The following is a 17,068-nucleotide window of genomic DNA, read 5'->3' as shown; positions in this document are numbered from 1 at the left end:
AGTCTCGAAGTAGAAAGGGAATGCACATGATTTCTTAATAGGGTCTTCACCTCTCTGCCTCTCTGTGCTCCTTAAAATGTGGGTCATTCGGTTCAAATGCAGCCCAGGACTTTACTCTTGTTTCTGAGCATTTCCTTGTGAGTCATCTCATTGAAGGGAATGGTGACACCCACACGTGTGCAACTAATAAGCAACCACAGGGTCTGGCCAAAATGGTTAGGAGCATGGTAGTCACCCAGCGGGTTGACCTTCATTGTGCCCCAGTGAAAACGAACTGACTGATCTGAAGCACCTTAAGCAGAATATGGCCACTAGCTAACCTCATATGCAGAGAATAGGTTTACTCCATTTTGTAAAATTAGAGATAGTGGTAGTTTTCTTTATTTCAGGGTTCTTTGTGAGATACTGTATTACCATCTCTTCTAAAGGTACTTTAGGCCATTTTATGGTTAAATACAACTTTTTTTTTTTTAACATCATTATGCCGTATCACTCTATTAAAAGAAAAAATAAATAAAAAGAAGAAGAAAGGGAGAAAAATGAACTTGTGGTGAACTTCGAGGAGCTATTTAAAGTTGTAATTTACATCTGCCCATAAGGAAAAGTATTGACCAACACTTCCTCCTAGTTTAATCAACACTGAAATTCCCATCAGCTTCAATAGTTGCGGTTAGAAAGAAAGAATTGCAAGAAAGTTTCCAGGCAGAATTCTATCAAAGTTTCAGTAGTGACTGGAAAAAAAATGATTATTTTCCTGCCCCAAATGTGAAAGTCCAGCCTGTTCCTTCCACAGGACAAGAGGGAGAAGGCATCACCCCAGAAAATGAAGCTTTCTACTTCTGTGACTGCTGGTAGCTGGGAAGAAGCTACTTGTCCCTCCCCATGGCAGCAATATCCCCCACCTCATCTGCATTGACTGGGTCTGGCTCCTACACGCAGAGGTAAAAGCACTGTATCCACTGCCTACACTGAGAAGCAGCCTCCAGGGAAGTCTTAGAGTGCCAAACCATCAGCCACCCTGAGGGTCAGAGCAGCATCTCCAGGTCTTTCAGGTGCCATCAAGGCCCCCGTTCTGAAGGAAGCTTCACAGTCCTTCGTACACCTAGGTGCACAGCACGTCTCTGAAGCAAATCCAAATGCCACACCTACAGTTGGCAGAAGAGAAACCAGGACAGATTATCTGCAAGGGAGCATGGAGGTATGCCTGTGACACAAGATAATTGTCCAGCCGAGGAGGCTGATGATCTGAAGCTCCAAAATGTAACCACTATTTTGGTCCAAGCAGAACTCTGCAGGGCAATCCGGGGCCATGGGGACCTGGAAGGGTTAACAGACATGGGTCCATGGGCCATAAGTGGCTTTGTGCCTGTTTCCTGTTTGCTCTGGTGCAAAGAGAGGCTCTGCGTGTGCTGGCAAAGAGAAACACGCTGTGGGCAAAAGAAATGGTTCATGCTGTCTCACTTCTCAACAGATCCATCACTGGCACATGCCTCCTCTGTGACTGAAACGTGTTCACAGTGCTTTCAAGATCAAGAAAGTTGTTAAAAGCTGTTTACTAACGAAATATGCACTGATTCATAAAAGTCATCAATCTGTTGATTCATCCCTTTCAGGACCAGAAGGGACATTCCAATTATCTCGTCTGATTTTCTGCACAACACACACCCAGTGATTTCTGAATTGAATACTTGAGAGTGATGAATCTCAAATATAATTTAAGAATTCAAAGTACCACTGGGATGTAACATCCAGCCAAGAAAATGTATAGGTTAATGGATGAAAGAACTGGGATCCTTTATGATACCGTATTGTAACAGAGTCTGAAAAGCATAAGGTTTATCACTGTAGACTTGAAGAGTCTTGTGCAGGCTAAAATGCCCTGACCATGACTCCATACCCTGGAATTAAAAATGACAGCAGGGCAAATGGACACATTACTGACCAAGAAATGTCTTCACAGGCACAGAAAGATGTGTGTGTCCAGTTTTTCAGCCAGTGTCCTTCCCCGCTCAGTACTGGATCTCAGAGCAAGTGATAAGAGTTTATTTACTGCATGTATGCAATTACTGTGCACAGATGTGTAAACACACTGATACAGGATTAGGTGCTATAGAGGCGAAGCATAACACCGGGTACCTAAAAGTAGAGCGAGTACAATTCTGATAGCACTTCATCAGTGCATCTGAGCAGCACACACTACCGTGCCAACGTGGCCAATAGCTGTAAATATAAACAAACATATATTCCCCCGATATTTGCCACTCAATTGCCAAATATTTTGCTGGTATTTCACCCTAGATAAGTAAGGCTCAGCTTAGTGTTTACAGATGCCTGTGGTAAAGCCTTTTTATTTCAGTTGTTCATTTAGATTTTTAGAAATTTAGGTCTAGAAATGTAACAGACTGAAACCACAGTTGGTTATCTGAAATAAATGTGACTCTGGTTACAACCGATTGAAAGCACTACCATTTCCTGTCATAGCCAGGCAGCTGGAAAGCCACAAAGATGGCCAACACGATGCTGTTCAGTGCACTGTGCCCCAATATCTGCTTGAAAGCACCTGCTTCACCAGCCCACCAAAACCTGGTGTCCCGTCTGCCCTAAAGTTACCAGGTGACGGTTGTGCATGGTCACAGGCACTTTAAAACCAAAGCCTGTTAAAATCAATTTCAAAATTCAATATTCAGGGAACCTGAGAAAAATAAATAAATAAATAAAAATCTTAGTTTCATCTTTTACCCATTCAATCTAATAACATCTGGACACTTAGCATCTGAAATAAGCACTTTTGCCACCATGTAGCATGGCAAAGGTTCTTGTTTCATTGGCTATGTAAAGAGAAAGTCTTTAGCAAAGTAAAATCAGCCATGGTCAAAAACATTTTTCCCCATTGAGCATATGAAATTGGAAGTGTGAATCTGACTGAATAACCTAATGCCTCCAGTACAACCCCCAATGGGACCATCGCTGGAAAACCAGCTAAGGCCATTGTGGAAGAGAAGTTGTTGTCTCTCTACCAGATGGTGATGCTGTGTGGTTGGCCACTGGAATTCACCCGGGAGGACGTTTTCACAACTCCACACATGACTAAGCCCATGCTGCATGCAGGATCCTGCATGGCCCTACCCGCAATATGTGCAGTGGGCGACCAGGTCTATCTGTCATGTGCGGACACTAGTCTGTGCTCCCTGCCCCTCTGCTCCAATTCTACCTTGAGAGGTACCAGCACATAACCATCAGTTCAATACTTTCATTTTGAGGAAAGTTTATCCCATTAACTAGTGCGGTAGGAAAGTACTGATCAGATATAAAGGCAAAGCGAGCATATTAAAAACACACACAGAAATTATTTTAATTCCTATGTTTAGGAGATAAGGGGGTAAATTTTTTTGACCCAATTCAATTTCTTTACCAACTTGATACTTAAGACTTGTTGCAGATTCTCTGGCAAGACAAACTCAGCAATAAAATGGGATTGAACGTGAAGACTGATTCATATAGAAGTCTGAGCAGACAAACTGCCTGGCTGCCAATAATCTGCCAGCTCAGCCAGCAGCACAGGCCTACCAAATCCATTTGGGACTGTACTGTTCATTAAGCTGTGCACACAGGAATAAATTCAGAACTAAATTATATAAAACTTAGAGCAAACTGCAGGATTTCCACTTTGCTCAAGGCTGCCAATTATTATTTCCGATGCTCCATCATTACAGCTGAACTGTCCTATAACGCTCCAAGAAAAAACAAAAAGAAACGGAGTTGAAACTGACTTTCCATCCACCCTACTTTAACCTATAAAACAGAGTTACAGAGTACAAAATAAGAGAAAATAGCTCATGCAGAGTGCACCCTCCATCTTTCTTCATTACAGAAGGCATCTTTCTTGCCAAGGGCTGGCCTGAGGACTAGCCTGAGAGCTTGTCTGAAACAGGTCACTGCTCCATTTGGCCTTGGTGGGCTTGTGGATTTTAAACCAGCCAAGGTGAGGACAACACTAATGAAGAAAATTGGACCGTGTTTGGCTTTTTTGGCATGCAAGAAGTGCATCTTGATGAATGGGTCAAGAGGCTAAACCCTTATTACAGTTAAATGTCATGTAAAATACAAAGTTTATGGTAGGTACACATGCAGAAAGTTTCTGGCAAGCATGTCTATGGCTCAATTTACACTGAGAAATTATAACCATTAGTACTTATAGATTAGGACAAATATGAATTACAGTGCTGCATAGAACAAAGAAAAGTAAATTTCCACCCCAAACTCTACCAGCATAAGAAAAGAAGAAAATTCTCTATATTATATAGCATAATGCAATATAATCTCACAATGGTATATCCATTTTCCATAAACATAGACAAGACCTAAATTTTGTCAGACTCTAGTTTATTACCTTGACCCTGAGACCTACTGTCTCTTAGTAAGTCATAGTGGGTTTTGGATCGCACTTCCAAAAAAAATCATCTCTAGAGAATGTTATGAGGTAACTACTTTTCTTGCAAGGTTTCTTGAATGTCCCCTGAAGTCCAGATGTTGGACACCACCAGAGACACAACACGGAGCTACAGAGAGTCCTTGTCTGTTCCGGGATGGCAACTCTCACGCTTCTGTTAACATTGGTCCGCAGTGACCCTGATGAGAGGTTTTTCCATGAAGGAACGACAATGGGAACAAAGGGAACAAATTCCTTCATCCCATGGCAGAGAAGAATCCCACAGGAAGGACGCTTAAGTGAGCTATGTGAAATTGTGGAATTCATCTCACAAAGCGCCCTTGTGCTCATCCCTTGCCGCTCCCCACGCACTGAGCAGGGGGTCCTGTTCCCAGGGCACGGGCTTCCCAAGGGAACTTCCGAGGAGGGGAGGACATCTGCTCACGGGTCCCCGGCTCTGCTTTGCCACAGCATCTTCAACCCACTGAAATCCTGGAAACAGCTTCTTCCTAAGCATTTCCTCATCCTCCAGCTGCTATAGCGGTAAAGAACACCTTGTTTCAAGGCAATAGCTCCAAAGGTGGGAATAAAACTTAAAAGGGATTTTAATAAGAGGGCTTAGGGTCACGGATCAGTGGATGCTAGAAGAGTATCTCTACCATCTAGAGAAATATTGGAGTCACACAAACGTAAAACTATGTCTATCTCATCATGCTGGATTGTCTTTGGGTGACTTAACACCATGGGTATGGACAAAACAGTTTTGCTATTCGGTGGAGTTGATTTGATGGAAAAACAGCAGTGACAGTAAAATCATGTCATCTGAGCATGAACCATTTTCTTCTCCATTAACGGAAACCAAATCAAATTCTGGGAAAGATGATGAATATATTGGTTAACTGTTGTGCAAGAATCAATCACCATCTTGAGCAATACAGATGCATCATCAGCAAGATCTTCTTCCTCATCTTCATTAGTGGCACATCAAAAAGTGGTACATCTCTACCCAACACGCCACCAAAAAAAAAAAAAAGAAAAAGAAAAAAAAAAGCCAACAAGCCCAAACATCACCAAACATGGCATAAAACAGAAGAAGTAGTCATCTACAGTCCCAGTCCAAGTTCTCCATACATCCTGATGATTCAGGGCTCAAGGTTCAGGCGATAGTGCCTCTGACATATAGTTTCTAATCTTTTCTCCCACACCCTTGTATTTCTCAGTCTGTTACAACTTTGCTTAGCTCCAGCATGAATTCGTTCTGTCAGTCACAACAGGCACGATATAACCACAGGGATTTTTGCAGTGCTGACCTCCAGCCGCAGCGGAATGAAACTGAACTTCTGCATCTTGATAAAACTGTGGGCACCTTCCTGTCCATCCCTGAACCAACTCTAGGATAAGCAGTTCCCACATGGTGGAATAAAAAGTCAGGCCATTCCTAGCCAGGAGTGCTTGGGGAAGGTTGTTTCCCATTTGAAGGACTGTGTAGTAAGGATGCATCGTAAGGACCAAGGGAAAAAGAGGCTGGTGCTGTCCACGGGTGGAATTCATGCTCAAATGTGCACTGAAACGTTTCCACACGCTCTTACAAATACTGATAGAGAAAAAAAAAAAGCTGCTGGGGGGGAGAAGTGGAACAAGAAGTTGAAGCACGCCTGAAGGGAGTAGGTTGCTGCTTGAAGGTGTCCCACCAAGGGGAGAGGCTTGCCTCCAAGAGCAGAGGTGGCTGTGGTGGCTGAGCATCCCATTCTTCGCAGCAAAGCTACTCTTGCAGCAGTCTGGTTTTCCATGCCTTCTGGGGCTGCAACAGGAAGCCTCAATCCCTACTTTTAGGGGATTCAAAGGAGGAGTTTCGCTGATAAAGCCCCACTACTGTCCCACTGGATACGTATTTTTGAGACACCGAACCTTAACCTTCATCTGCTGAGCCTCTTCCTTTCCCAATCTCAGTTGGACACAAAAACTAGCAACTTGATAAACATTTGTGCTTGAAGTTTCCAAACCACATTAAAGTGTAAGGACTCAGCAACTGCCATGAAAATCTGGACAATTTCCTTTTCTCCTATACACCCACACAGTGTGAAGGGCTACTGGTTTGAGTCTTTGAAGCTTCTGACAAAAATAGGCTCAGCTTGTTTGCTATTGTTCACATGTAAAAAAAAAAAAAAAATCCCAAAAAAGCACCATCAAACCACAACCAAACAAATCTCCAAATCTCCCCAGTAATGATTTTTTTAGGTTTTAAATATATTGAGTGCTTCTAGATGTGAAGATCACACGTGAAGGCACATGCCAAGTCCGGATTTCCTCATGCATGAACCATAAAGCTGGAACGTGCTAGCTTAGCCCAAAGGAATTGCTCCAGATTACACCAAATATAAAAGGAAGAAATCTAAAATTCTGTAGAGTTTATGAGGAAAGCACCTGTCTGGTAAAGCATTCATAAGTGATGCAAGTGATTTTCTTTAGTAATGCCAAAAACATGCCAGTACACGCATCTTTTTTAAAATCTGTTATACAACAGCATCTAACTCCTCTGCCTAACATTAATGTAGTTTGAAATTTTTCAGGGAGCCCAATTTCCATGAAGATCCAGAAGAATTGGAATAACCATTTTTTCAGCACTCTGTTGAGATTTCTAGCCCTAATCCTATGTTAGACCACTGTAGCTGTGCATCTGCACAGCTGTTTCAGCTGAGTAGTCAAATCAGATAGAAACCTTAACATGTGAACTTCAATCTAACAGCATTTTCAGGGAAGTCAGGTTAGTTATTGTAAGAAATTAACCTCAACGCTGTTTAGATTTGACCTGGAATTTCTTCCTTCATTTTTTCCAGCTGACCATGAAATTGAAAGTCCATCATTTGCTGGAGATTTTGATGATCTACTTCCAACTGGAATAACTCAGGTTTGTATAGCACCGTCCACAGATAAGATTGTAATAGATTCTATTTATCTTCTAGCCACTAATTGTGAGGTATTGCCAATGTGTTGACAGCTGGAAATAAAGCTGATTTATCTGTCTCTAGTTTCTGGAAAAGAGGACACACAATCCTTGATCCAGCCTGCAGAATCTGATCTTTTTGAGGTTTAAACCCAGTCCTTCACATTCCCAAGCATTAGTGATTGAAACTGTTGTGATATAAAGTCTGCAATTGGGAGATCAAACCTAAATAATGCACCAAAGTTTTTATGTTGACCATTACATATCCAGTCTTTAGCATAAATATGTGCAATATAATTTGTGGAGTACATATATACAAACTATAAAGGAAACATATGCAAGAACTGTGAAAAACAGAGACAAAAAATATTGTTCTTTCCCTGATAGCTAAAACGCAAATGTGCATAGAAATACCAGAGGGCTGAAGTGCCCAACACTCCCACGTCAAAGCATATCTCGTTTCTCGAATGGGAACTCTTACGGTTTGTAATTTGCATGTTGCTTTGGGGAAATTTGAATTACTAAATAGCCATAAACAAGCTAAAAGATCTCTTTCTGTCACTTCCTTATGAAACTCTCTGTGGTAACTCCTGAACCACTGACTCATTTGTGAATCTTCTCTGGTACCTATCAGTAAATGGAAGCTCAGCAGACACCCACAGACTGAAGTACAAGAGTAGTCCATCAAGAACACTTAAAAGGGGAAGTGCTGAACAGCCTCAGTAAGAGTTTCGGGTAAGCAGTGAAGGAACATGAGATGTGAAGAAGTACATAGAAAGACGCATAGCACATAACATCCCACCACTTCACCGATAGCTTTGAAATGCTCCACGCTGATGCAAGTGTGGAGAGTTTTACTATTGACTTAGAAGAAACATGACCAACCAGTATGGGATGTCCAACCAAACCTGTGCAAGGATTATTTTCCAAGAAAGAAAGAAAGAAGGAAAGAAAGAAAGGAAAAAAAAATCAAAGAGGTTGGAAGAGTCTGAATTCTGACTTCTGATTGTCTCTATGAGACAATCTCTCATAGTTTCAAGGGAGGAAAGAAATACAAGTTTCCAGCAAACCAGTTGCAAAGACACTCAGCCGAACAGCAGAGAAGCTCGTCTCCAGTGCCTACTGGGCCTGAGCTGACCCCGGGATGTGTGTCCCCACAGCCGAACATCCAGAACACCAAGGTTTTCCCCTAACCAAACCAGGTTTTTCCCATTGGATTTAGCATAGGGTGCTCATGCCCCTGACAGTCCCTGGAACAGGAAGGTGAACCAGGGTCTCGTACAGCTCAGATCACGGAGTCCACCTTCTCCCAGGGCAGTGGGTTTGCCACAGCTTGCACAATGGGAAACCTTTCCGACAGGAAAGAGGAAGCCAGTGCCCCAGCGCGGCTCGGCACCGCGGGAGCCCTTGTGGGAGAGGGACACTGAAGTTCAAGCTCAAGCTGTGAAGGAAGCCTGGCAAGGATTTGAACCCACGTTTCCTGTAGCCAGGGTGGGTGTCCCATGCCTGTGTCTATTTCAGTGTTACTCCAAGGAGGGCACAGGAACCTCCTTGGCAGAGAAAAATAATGTGGGGAAATCGGCACTTTCCTGAGGAAAAAAAAATAATAATAAAGAAGACGACGACGACGAAGAAGAATACCTATATATCTATACCAAAGTTGATGAATCAGCGCTTCCCGAGCCGGAAAATGTCCCGGCGGCGCGGCCCCGCCAGCTTCCCCCCCTGGGCAGCACCGGCAGCGCCCGGGGAGCGCTCCGTCCCGGGGGGGCGCGCCTGGCCCCGCACGGCCCCGGGTCGCTCCCACGGGCTCAGCGGGGCTCAGTGGGGCTCAGCAGTCCCAGCCCACGGCCACCCGCTCGGGTTTTTGCCTTCTCGCCCCCTCTCGGGATTTGCTCGCATCGCCGAGAGCAGAGATGCTGCGCGCAGCCCACGCGGAAGAGCCGGGAGCACCTGGGGACCCCATGCGGGGAAAGGTTGTGGGGACGCGGATCTGGTCCCGGAGGGCTGTCCCGAAGTGCCGAGGGACCACCCTAACGCAACCTTGCTCCCAGGTGACCGGCGAGGCGAAGCAAGGGGACACGGTTCCCATCGCGGCGTTCCGACCCTGCGGGGCCGGCTCCTCTTTCAAAGTGGGAAAATAAAAAATAAAAAAAAAAAAAAAAGGAAAAGGAAAAACAACTCGGGAGGAAACAAACAAACAAACAAAAAAAACAGCTCGAGGAGGAAAAGCAAAGCTTTGCGCGGACCCATCCCGGCACACGCAGCCTTGCGGGATGCAGGCGCGGCGAGCGGCTCCATCCCGCCCGCGGTACGGCCCCGAGAGATGCCCCCGGGTCGGGGGCAGCGGTCCGTGGGGTTTTTGGCCGAGGAAACGGGCACCTTTTCCGCCTAACGGGCAGGACTGGGAGAGGCTGACTCTCGGAAACAAAGCGGGCTGGAAAGGAGCCTGCCCTGCAGCCGAGTCTTGTTTGCTTGCCGCGATGCACCGGCTCGGACTCGACTCGGGGGAGCGGCTGCTCCCCGGGTTGCCTTGGGATTTGGGTGGGGGGTCTCTCCAAACAGCCAGCATCTCCTTCGGGACCCTTCCCCGGGGTGGTGGGACAGGGACAGGGGCAGGTGCCCTCCGACCCCCGCGGGGGACACGTCGCAGCGAGCCGGTGGCCGTCCGGAGAGGGGTGTGAGGGTGACAACGGGGGTCGTCGGAGCCTTACCTGCGAGCAGGAGGGCGGCTGCCAGCAGCACGGTCCCTGAGAGCGGCTGGCGGGGCATGGTCCTGCCCGCGGCCACGCAGGGCTCTTCCCCTGCCCGCGGCGGCGAGGCGGAGGCGGAGGAGCCGGCTGGGCTCCGACGGGCTCTCCTCGGTGCCGGGTTCCTCCCGCGGTGGCGGAGATAACGGCGAGGCGAGGGATCAGCATCCAGCGGCCCCACAGCCCTCCCCGCCCGCCCCGGCCCGCGGAAAGGGAGTGTCCGCCCTGCTGCCAGCTTCACCTCCCGCGGACATCAATCCCCGGCCAGCCCCGGCCCCGCTGATTTATAACTTCTCCACCCCTCGCCGCGCACCCCCATCCCGCCCCTTCTCACCCCCCCTCGCCCCCGCCCCACATCCTCCGCCGGCAGCACGCCCTCTCCCCGCCCGTCGGCAGCCGCCGGGGGAGCTCCCCCAGGGTCTCCCCGCACCCCGATGGGGGGCTCGAAACCCCCGGGGACCCGGGGTTGCCCTCCCCGTCAGCAAATGTAGCTGAGGATGTGCCAGGAGCCCGCCCTGCCAGCTCCGGTGCTGGCTTTCTCTGCCCCCCCCGGGACGTGCAGGTCTGAGCTGGGAAGGGAATTCTCCTCCCTGCACCCTCACCTCGTGTGGTCCGTATCTTTTTTCTTTTTTTTTTTTTGGGGGGGGGGTGGGATGGGAAAGGCCAAGGGGAGCCTGGCAGCAAAACTCAAGCCCCATCTTCCCGCTTGTCCCCAGAGAAAGTCTATGGGGTGAAAGGCAGGTCTTTGGCCTGACCCATTTCACCCCTTCCTATATTTTTACGATGTGAAGTAAGCCTCGAGAGCATCTGCAGGAGGCAGGTAGATGTGATCACCCCCAGTTTAAGGAGAAGGAAATGGAGGCACATGCAGCCAGTCCAAGGTCATAGGAAGCTGGTGACAAGAGCCAGAAATAGAGCTCAGATCTCCTGTGTCCCACCAGACCATCCTGTGCAACAAAAAAGATGAGAAGTTGGTGTTGTTTTTAACTCTAGAGCTGTTTAACTTTCAAGTTTAAAGTCAGTGAGAATGTTTCCTGCATGCTTCTGCCTAACTCCCATTCAAAAGTGACACCCTATGCTAAGAATTTAAGGCTGCGTTTTCCAATCTTCCTGCTCCCAGCTGAGACCTTGAAAACAAAATAGCGATGGATACCTTCCCCCTCATCTGCTCACACTGTGGGGGAAAGAACCCAGAAGTTTCTTTCCCGAAGAGGATGACTCATAAGACATCACCTCCTCCAGAGGAGAGGACAGCAGCTGGGAAAACAGCCGACCAGAGAGGACAGACCAGGCAGAACTAGGACACTAGGCATCCTGACAGCTCAGACCCCCTAGGAGCAAGGGCTCCCTGTGGAAGGAGCTGAGGAAACTGTATGTCCCTGCCTTTGACCTACCCGGTGCTGAGTACGTGCTGAGTCTGAGATGATGCAGGCCCCATCACGAGCCCGGCAGCCATGCCACACCAGCTCCCCACCCTCTTCACACCTCCTACATCACAGCTGTGTTCAGTCACGGCCCTCCAAAGACCACAGCGCTTTGGCAAAGCATACCTCCTTCCTTCTCCAGTGGATGTCATTAGCTCCTGACCCACCCAAGGAGCCGAGGAACGGGGAGGGCAAACCTGAAGATCTGCTCATAAACCCTTATCATGCTTCATATGCTAAAGCCGGGGAGAGAAGAGTCGTGCAGCCTGCAGGAATGCTGGGAAGACCCCAATAGTGAAACACAAGGATGAAAGAGGATGCAGGCATTTCCATGAAGCAGAATGAAAACGCAGAGGGAAGCCTGTGCCTGGATGAAGGACATCCCTAAACACGCAGACTGAGCAGCTGGACAGTGCACTTGTGAAGGTGAGGGCAGTGTGGAAGTTGTTCGCCCTTATTTTTGTGTACCACGGCATAATGGCAACACCTAATAGGGTGAGAACGTATTCTGAAGAGCAGCTTTGGTGCCATGGCCATACAGATGCCAGCCAGCCACAGACCTGTCCCAGGCAGATGTTCAACCCACAGGCAGTATGAGCTCTTCACACCCAGGACCTTAGGCCTAGGTGTGATGCTAGGAATTGGGTGGCTTATGTGAGGACAATTTTTCTCCTTGGGTGTTTTAGGGGCAGTTACGTTTCCTTCAGCTGCGAAACGGGGTAAATTTCCTTTTCCTAGCATATGTTAAAAAGACTATCACTAAATACTCAAAAGGAAACCAGCCAAATTTAGCAGCTGAGAGTGAGCCCCCTTTGAAATGTTTCAGGCAAACATCTTTGCTGTTCATCTGCTCAGCCTCCAGCACTCCAGAAGCTGTGACAGACGGGGAAGGAGCAGCCTTCACAGCAGACAACATCAGCTTGTCATGTTTCCTCGCAGTCCTTGTATTGTGGATGAATTTCGCCCTGCTTGGGAGGAGGATGGCTTCTGCTGAGCCTTTTGCTTGAACGACCCCTACATCTTGCACCAGGATGGTTGAGTTGTCGAGCACCAACTCCCTGGCACGCACCCCTTGCCCCTCCCTGGCTAGCAAGAATCACTGGCACAGCACAGAAAGTGAGCAATGGGAAATTTGATTGAAAAGACGAGTAATCGGGGCATTCAGCTGGAAAAGGGTCAAAACCAGCTCCTAGGGCAGGCTGCAAAGGAACACAGGCACCACCCGGAGCACATAGGACCTGTCATAGCTGAACACTTAACCAGCACATTCCCTCTCATCTGCTCTCTGCCAGTCTTTATGACTCTCATGTGTCTGGTTTTAAGAGCTAAGTGGGGTGGAGAGTCCTCTCAACCCGGATATGACTTAGCCAAGTCACTAAGACACATCCTGAGGCTGTGGATTCTGCTCCCCGTTGGAAGCAGGACACTTGGAACATCCTGAGTTGAGGCTTTAGCCAAGTCTCTTGGGAGGAATCGTGTGGACAGTTCCCGCAGACCTGGCAAAAATAAAAAGCCTGGAAAATCCCACTCACACCAGTAGTTGATACCCTCCCAACCTGACCTGACTCTTTCCAGTTGTGGAAGCAATTTTTTTAATTGCACTGGTGCTCAGAATAACTCCCAGTGGCACCGGTTGCAATGTTCAGAGCACTACACAAAAGGTTGCCCCAGCACCTGTGCAGCAGGTGCCTGCCCTTAGAAGAAGACTTCATGGGCTGGAGATGGAGCTGGGGGACCTAATAATTTCTGTGTGATCCCTGTACTCAGAGCAGAGATGCAGAGACCTCACAGGAGTGGACTAAATTGTCTCAGAGATGTTCCCCAGCTCCAGCTGTTGGAAGGGAGGGAAGGATGTCAAAGCAGAGCAGATTGGATCTCCCTCTGCAGGTCTTCCACGGAATCTGCAGCTGCCAAATGACTTCTTTTAACAGACAGCGTGCTCCTGGGACTGAAAATTTAAGCAAAGCAATATTTCAGTCAATCACCTGAAAACATTTACACTTCCCAGAGCCAGCAGGCAAGGACCCAAAGCTCCCTGTCCACCGGTGGGATCCCCGTCCTTCCCCATGCTGTAGTGCCCTGTCCCTCAGTTGCACAGGCACAATAGTTTCCGTGGCTCAGTGGAAAAAGAGTTTGGTGAAATGATCCAGAATATAACTTGGATTATAACGTGGAGGGCCATTTATAACCCAGGTCATTTCATGGACACAGCTTACAGCACACCCACACAAAGGGACACAGCGAACTGCGGCAGCTGGAGGAATATCGGAGATTTTTACAGTGATATACTGGGAGACTGCAAGCTGGAGCAAGATCCTGGGTGAAAAGGACTGGGCATGCTCCACCCAGCACCTTTTTCTGTCTCTCTTTTCCTCTCTCTTTTCAATGAGGTGTTTTCAGTCAGCAGTATTTTAATGTCCTCGAGCTCCATCTCCCTATGGCTGGCACAGTTGAAACAACAAGTCAATCATTGCCATCATTATAATTCTAGCTGCTGTTGTTCAGATTAACCATGGATGAAGAAGAGGTGCCCACTACATTCAAAGCTGCATTTAAACCAAAGTAAGGTTCCTTAAATTTCTTCAGTACTGTGGGAAGAGAAAGCTGACAGTCCTTTTCCCTGCATCACAGTTTTGATGTAACAGCTACTTGCTCAACAGGCACGTGCTTGGTAGGTGTATGGGTAGACACCAACTGCAGCCGTGGTTGGACTTTCCCAGCCTCTTTGCTCCGTATCTGGCCAGGGTGTGTGGCCAGGTCAGCTGAAAGGATTAGTGTTTGCAGGACAAGCTCACAGCACTGCTGCCCAGCAGGGTATGACAGCTCAGAGCACAGGTTGTGTCACCTCTTCTCTCCTGCATCAAAGCCAGGTCTAATTTTGAAGGCAGGCAAAACAGGCAGCTGTCTAACCACAGTGGGAAAGGAGAGGTAACAGGAGCTCATAATACATCGCTGCTCTTTTTTTTTAATTATAATCAGTCAACTGGCACGAGCAATTAATCAGAGGTATTATTGGGAGGTTAGGAAGCTGATTAGTAAGACCTCCAACAATCCCCCAGGGCAGGCTCCAGGACATCCCATCATGGCCCAGAGGGTACCCACATTGAGGTTTGTTGGCTGAGTTCAGGAGTTTAGCTGGCAAAGTCGGACCCGTTGCTGGTAACAGCTGTTGTGGGGACAGGTAGAGGTGAGGGGCTCCCCCTCCGGTCCCTGGCGGCTGCTTTTGAATAGAGGCTGTGCCATCAGTCCCTGCTCATGCTGAGTGGCTGCCGTGCAGCAGCAGCTGAGCCTGGTCACGTACCTACGTGATTTTGACTCTGTCCGTTCCCCTGTTCCCCTGCCTCTCGGGTCCACACAGCAGGATGTCAGTGATTTCGCCCCCCTCACTGACAGCAAACTCCATTACAATACACGTTTTCTTTCAAAATACTACACAATTGATTTTATATGTGTATTCAGCAATATTTCGCTAAACAGGAAAAAAAAAAAAAAAAGAGTGGAACGAGATTTTTTGTCCCTGAAAAAAAAAAAAAAAGGCAAGCACAATAGAATAATGCCAGTAAGCATTTCCACTACATGCACACGTACGCGGGCCAGACCCCCCTCGCAGGCAGGCACACCTGCATCAATATGGGGTTGACCTACTTTGGGACCGGCTGGGGCAGTGATGGGGATGTACTGCTGTCAGCTGCACCCTCCAGGCTCCTCAAATCCAGTCTCCAACCATCGCTTCTTCCCATTATCTGGGAGGATATATATATATCTATGCCTTTCCTGAAGCCATCGCTACGTGAACATACCAAGCGAAGTGTTTAGAAAGAGGCAAGACCACATGAAAGGAGCAATTGCATCTCATCCATGTGGAACCGGGCCAAGGTCACTGCATTTCAGTGGGAAAGACAACCAGAAGGTCAGCAAAAGAACCACAAAACCAAACCAAAACATGTCAGAAAGGGAAAACTACCCAAGAAAATATTGGGCCATGAAAAGAAAACCAGCCTTACAATGAAGAGCTCTTTTCCTCTTACCGCCCCAAACACTCGCCCCTAGAGGTTGTGTTTCCCTCCCCATAATATAAACCAGGCCTCTGAGCCAGGAACCCGTGCAGCTGCTGCTTGCAGAGGAGCTGGTGACTCAGGGATGTGCATGAATGCCTATGTCCTGATTATTTTGGAACAAGTTGGATACAAAATGTGAACAAAAGCAAACAGCTCTCCGACCGCAGAACCAATGTTCACAGGAGCATCCTGGGAGCCGTACTGGGAAATGTGGGATACATGCAGGGCTGTCAAGGTCCTGCAGCACCGGCACAAAGCATGTGGTTGTCCCACGTGTCCCAAATAGCAGGGCTGGTGTGATCCTTGCTCCACATGCTAGTTCACTTACACACCTGCAAAGAGAGCAGTTGCAGGAGGGATGATTCGGGATGCAAGTTTGGAGCTCTGGTGTCCAACTAAGCTAAGACAGCAGTGATGTAAGTCCACCAGACAAGCAGAAAGAAAGAAAAGAAGGAAGGAAGGAAGGAAGGAAGGAAGGAAGGAAGGAAGGAAGGAAGGAAGGAAGGAAAGATGGAAAGATGGAAGGAAGGAAGGAAGGAAGGAAGGAAGGAAGGAAGGAAGGAAGGAAGGAAGGAAAAAGAAAGAAAGAAAGAGAAAGAAAGAGAAAGAAAGAAAGAAAGAAAGAAAGAAAGAAAGAAAGAAAGAAAGAAAGAGAAAGAAAGAAAGAAAGAAAGAAAGAAAGAAAGAAAGAAAGAGAGAAAGAAAGAAAGAAAGAAAGAAAGAAAGAAAGAAAGAAATAAAGAAAGAAAGAAAGGAAAAAGAAAAGAAACAAGAAACAAGAAACAAGAAACAAGAAAGAAAAAGAAAAAAGAAAAAAAAGAAAAAAGAAAAGAAAAAGAAGAAAAAAGAAAAAAGAAAAAAGAAAAAAGAAAAAAGAAAAAAGAAAAAAGAAAAAAGAAAAAAGAAAAAAGAAAAAAGAAAAAAGAAAAGAAAGAAAAAAGAAAAAAGAAAAAAGGAAAAAGGAAAAGGGAAAAAGGAAAAGGGAAAGGGAAGGGAAAAAGGAAAAAGGAAACAAGGAAACAAGGAAACAAGGAAAGAAAGAGAAAGAAAGAAAGAAAGAAAGAAAGAAAGAAAGAAAGAAAAAGAAAGAAAGAAAGAAAGAAAGAAAGAAAGAAAGAAAGAGAGAGAGAAAGAAAGAAGCAAAGAAAGAGGAAAAAAGAGGGTCTGCTGCAGAGTTTGCCCAGAACCACGCTGGCTCCAAGTGTAAGCAGCAAGGAGGAAGGATGATGCTTTGCAGGGGAAGGCTAACAAGAGCTGCACCAGCCTGGGGGAATTAAAGGAGCTTCCCCTGTCATGCACAGAGATTTGTCTTTTCTTTCATTGTCCAGACATAAATGAGATTTTTAGGACAACTGTTTCAAGATAGCTCTTTTCCATGGTGGTTTCCTTGAAAGTAATTTTAAAATGTAGAGGGTAAAACGAAGAAATGAACCACAAAAAAAAAAAAAAAAAAAAAAAAAAAG

At 46.9% G+C, this 17,068-nt stretch overlaps 1 protein-coding gene across 1 annotated transcript in view; it reads right to left on the bottom strand.

Moving 5' to 3' along the window:
• FLT1 (fms related receptor tyrosine kinase 1) overlaps nucleotides 1-10,373 on the bottom strand; it is a 114,494-nt gene extending 104,121 nt beyond the window's left edge. The window contains exon 1 of the mRNA XM_040543904.1: nucleotides 10,088-10,373. Coding sequence (XP_040399838.1) covers nucleotides 10,088-10,145 — 58 coding nt within the window. The 5' untranslated portion in view covers nucleotides 10,146-10,373. The remainder of the gene's footprint in view (nucleotides 1-10,087) is intronic.
• Between the last annotated feature and the right edge of the window lie 6,695 nt (nucleotides 10,374-17,068).

The sequence above is a fragment of the Cygnus olor genome, chromosome 1, assembly GCF_009769625.2.
Source record: "Cygnus olor isolate bCygOlo1 chromosome 1, bCygOlo1.pri.v2, whole genome shotgun sequence".
Classification (NCBI taxonomy): domain Eukaryota; kingdom Metazoa; phylum Chordata; class Aves; order Anseriformes; family Anatidae; genus Cygnus; species Cygnus olor.
Note: the sequence above shows the minus strand (reverse complement) of the source record. Positions and strands in the feature narration are given on the sequence as shown.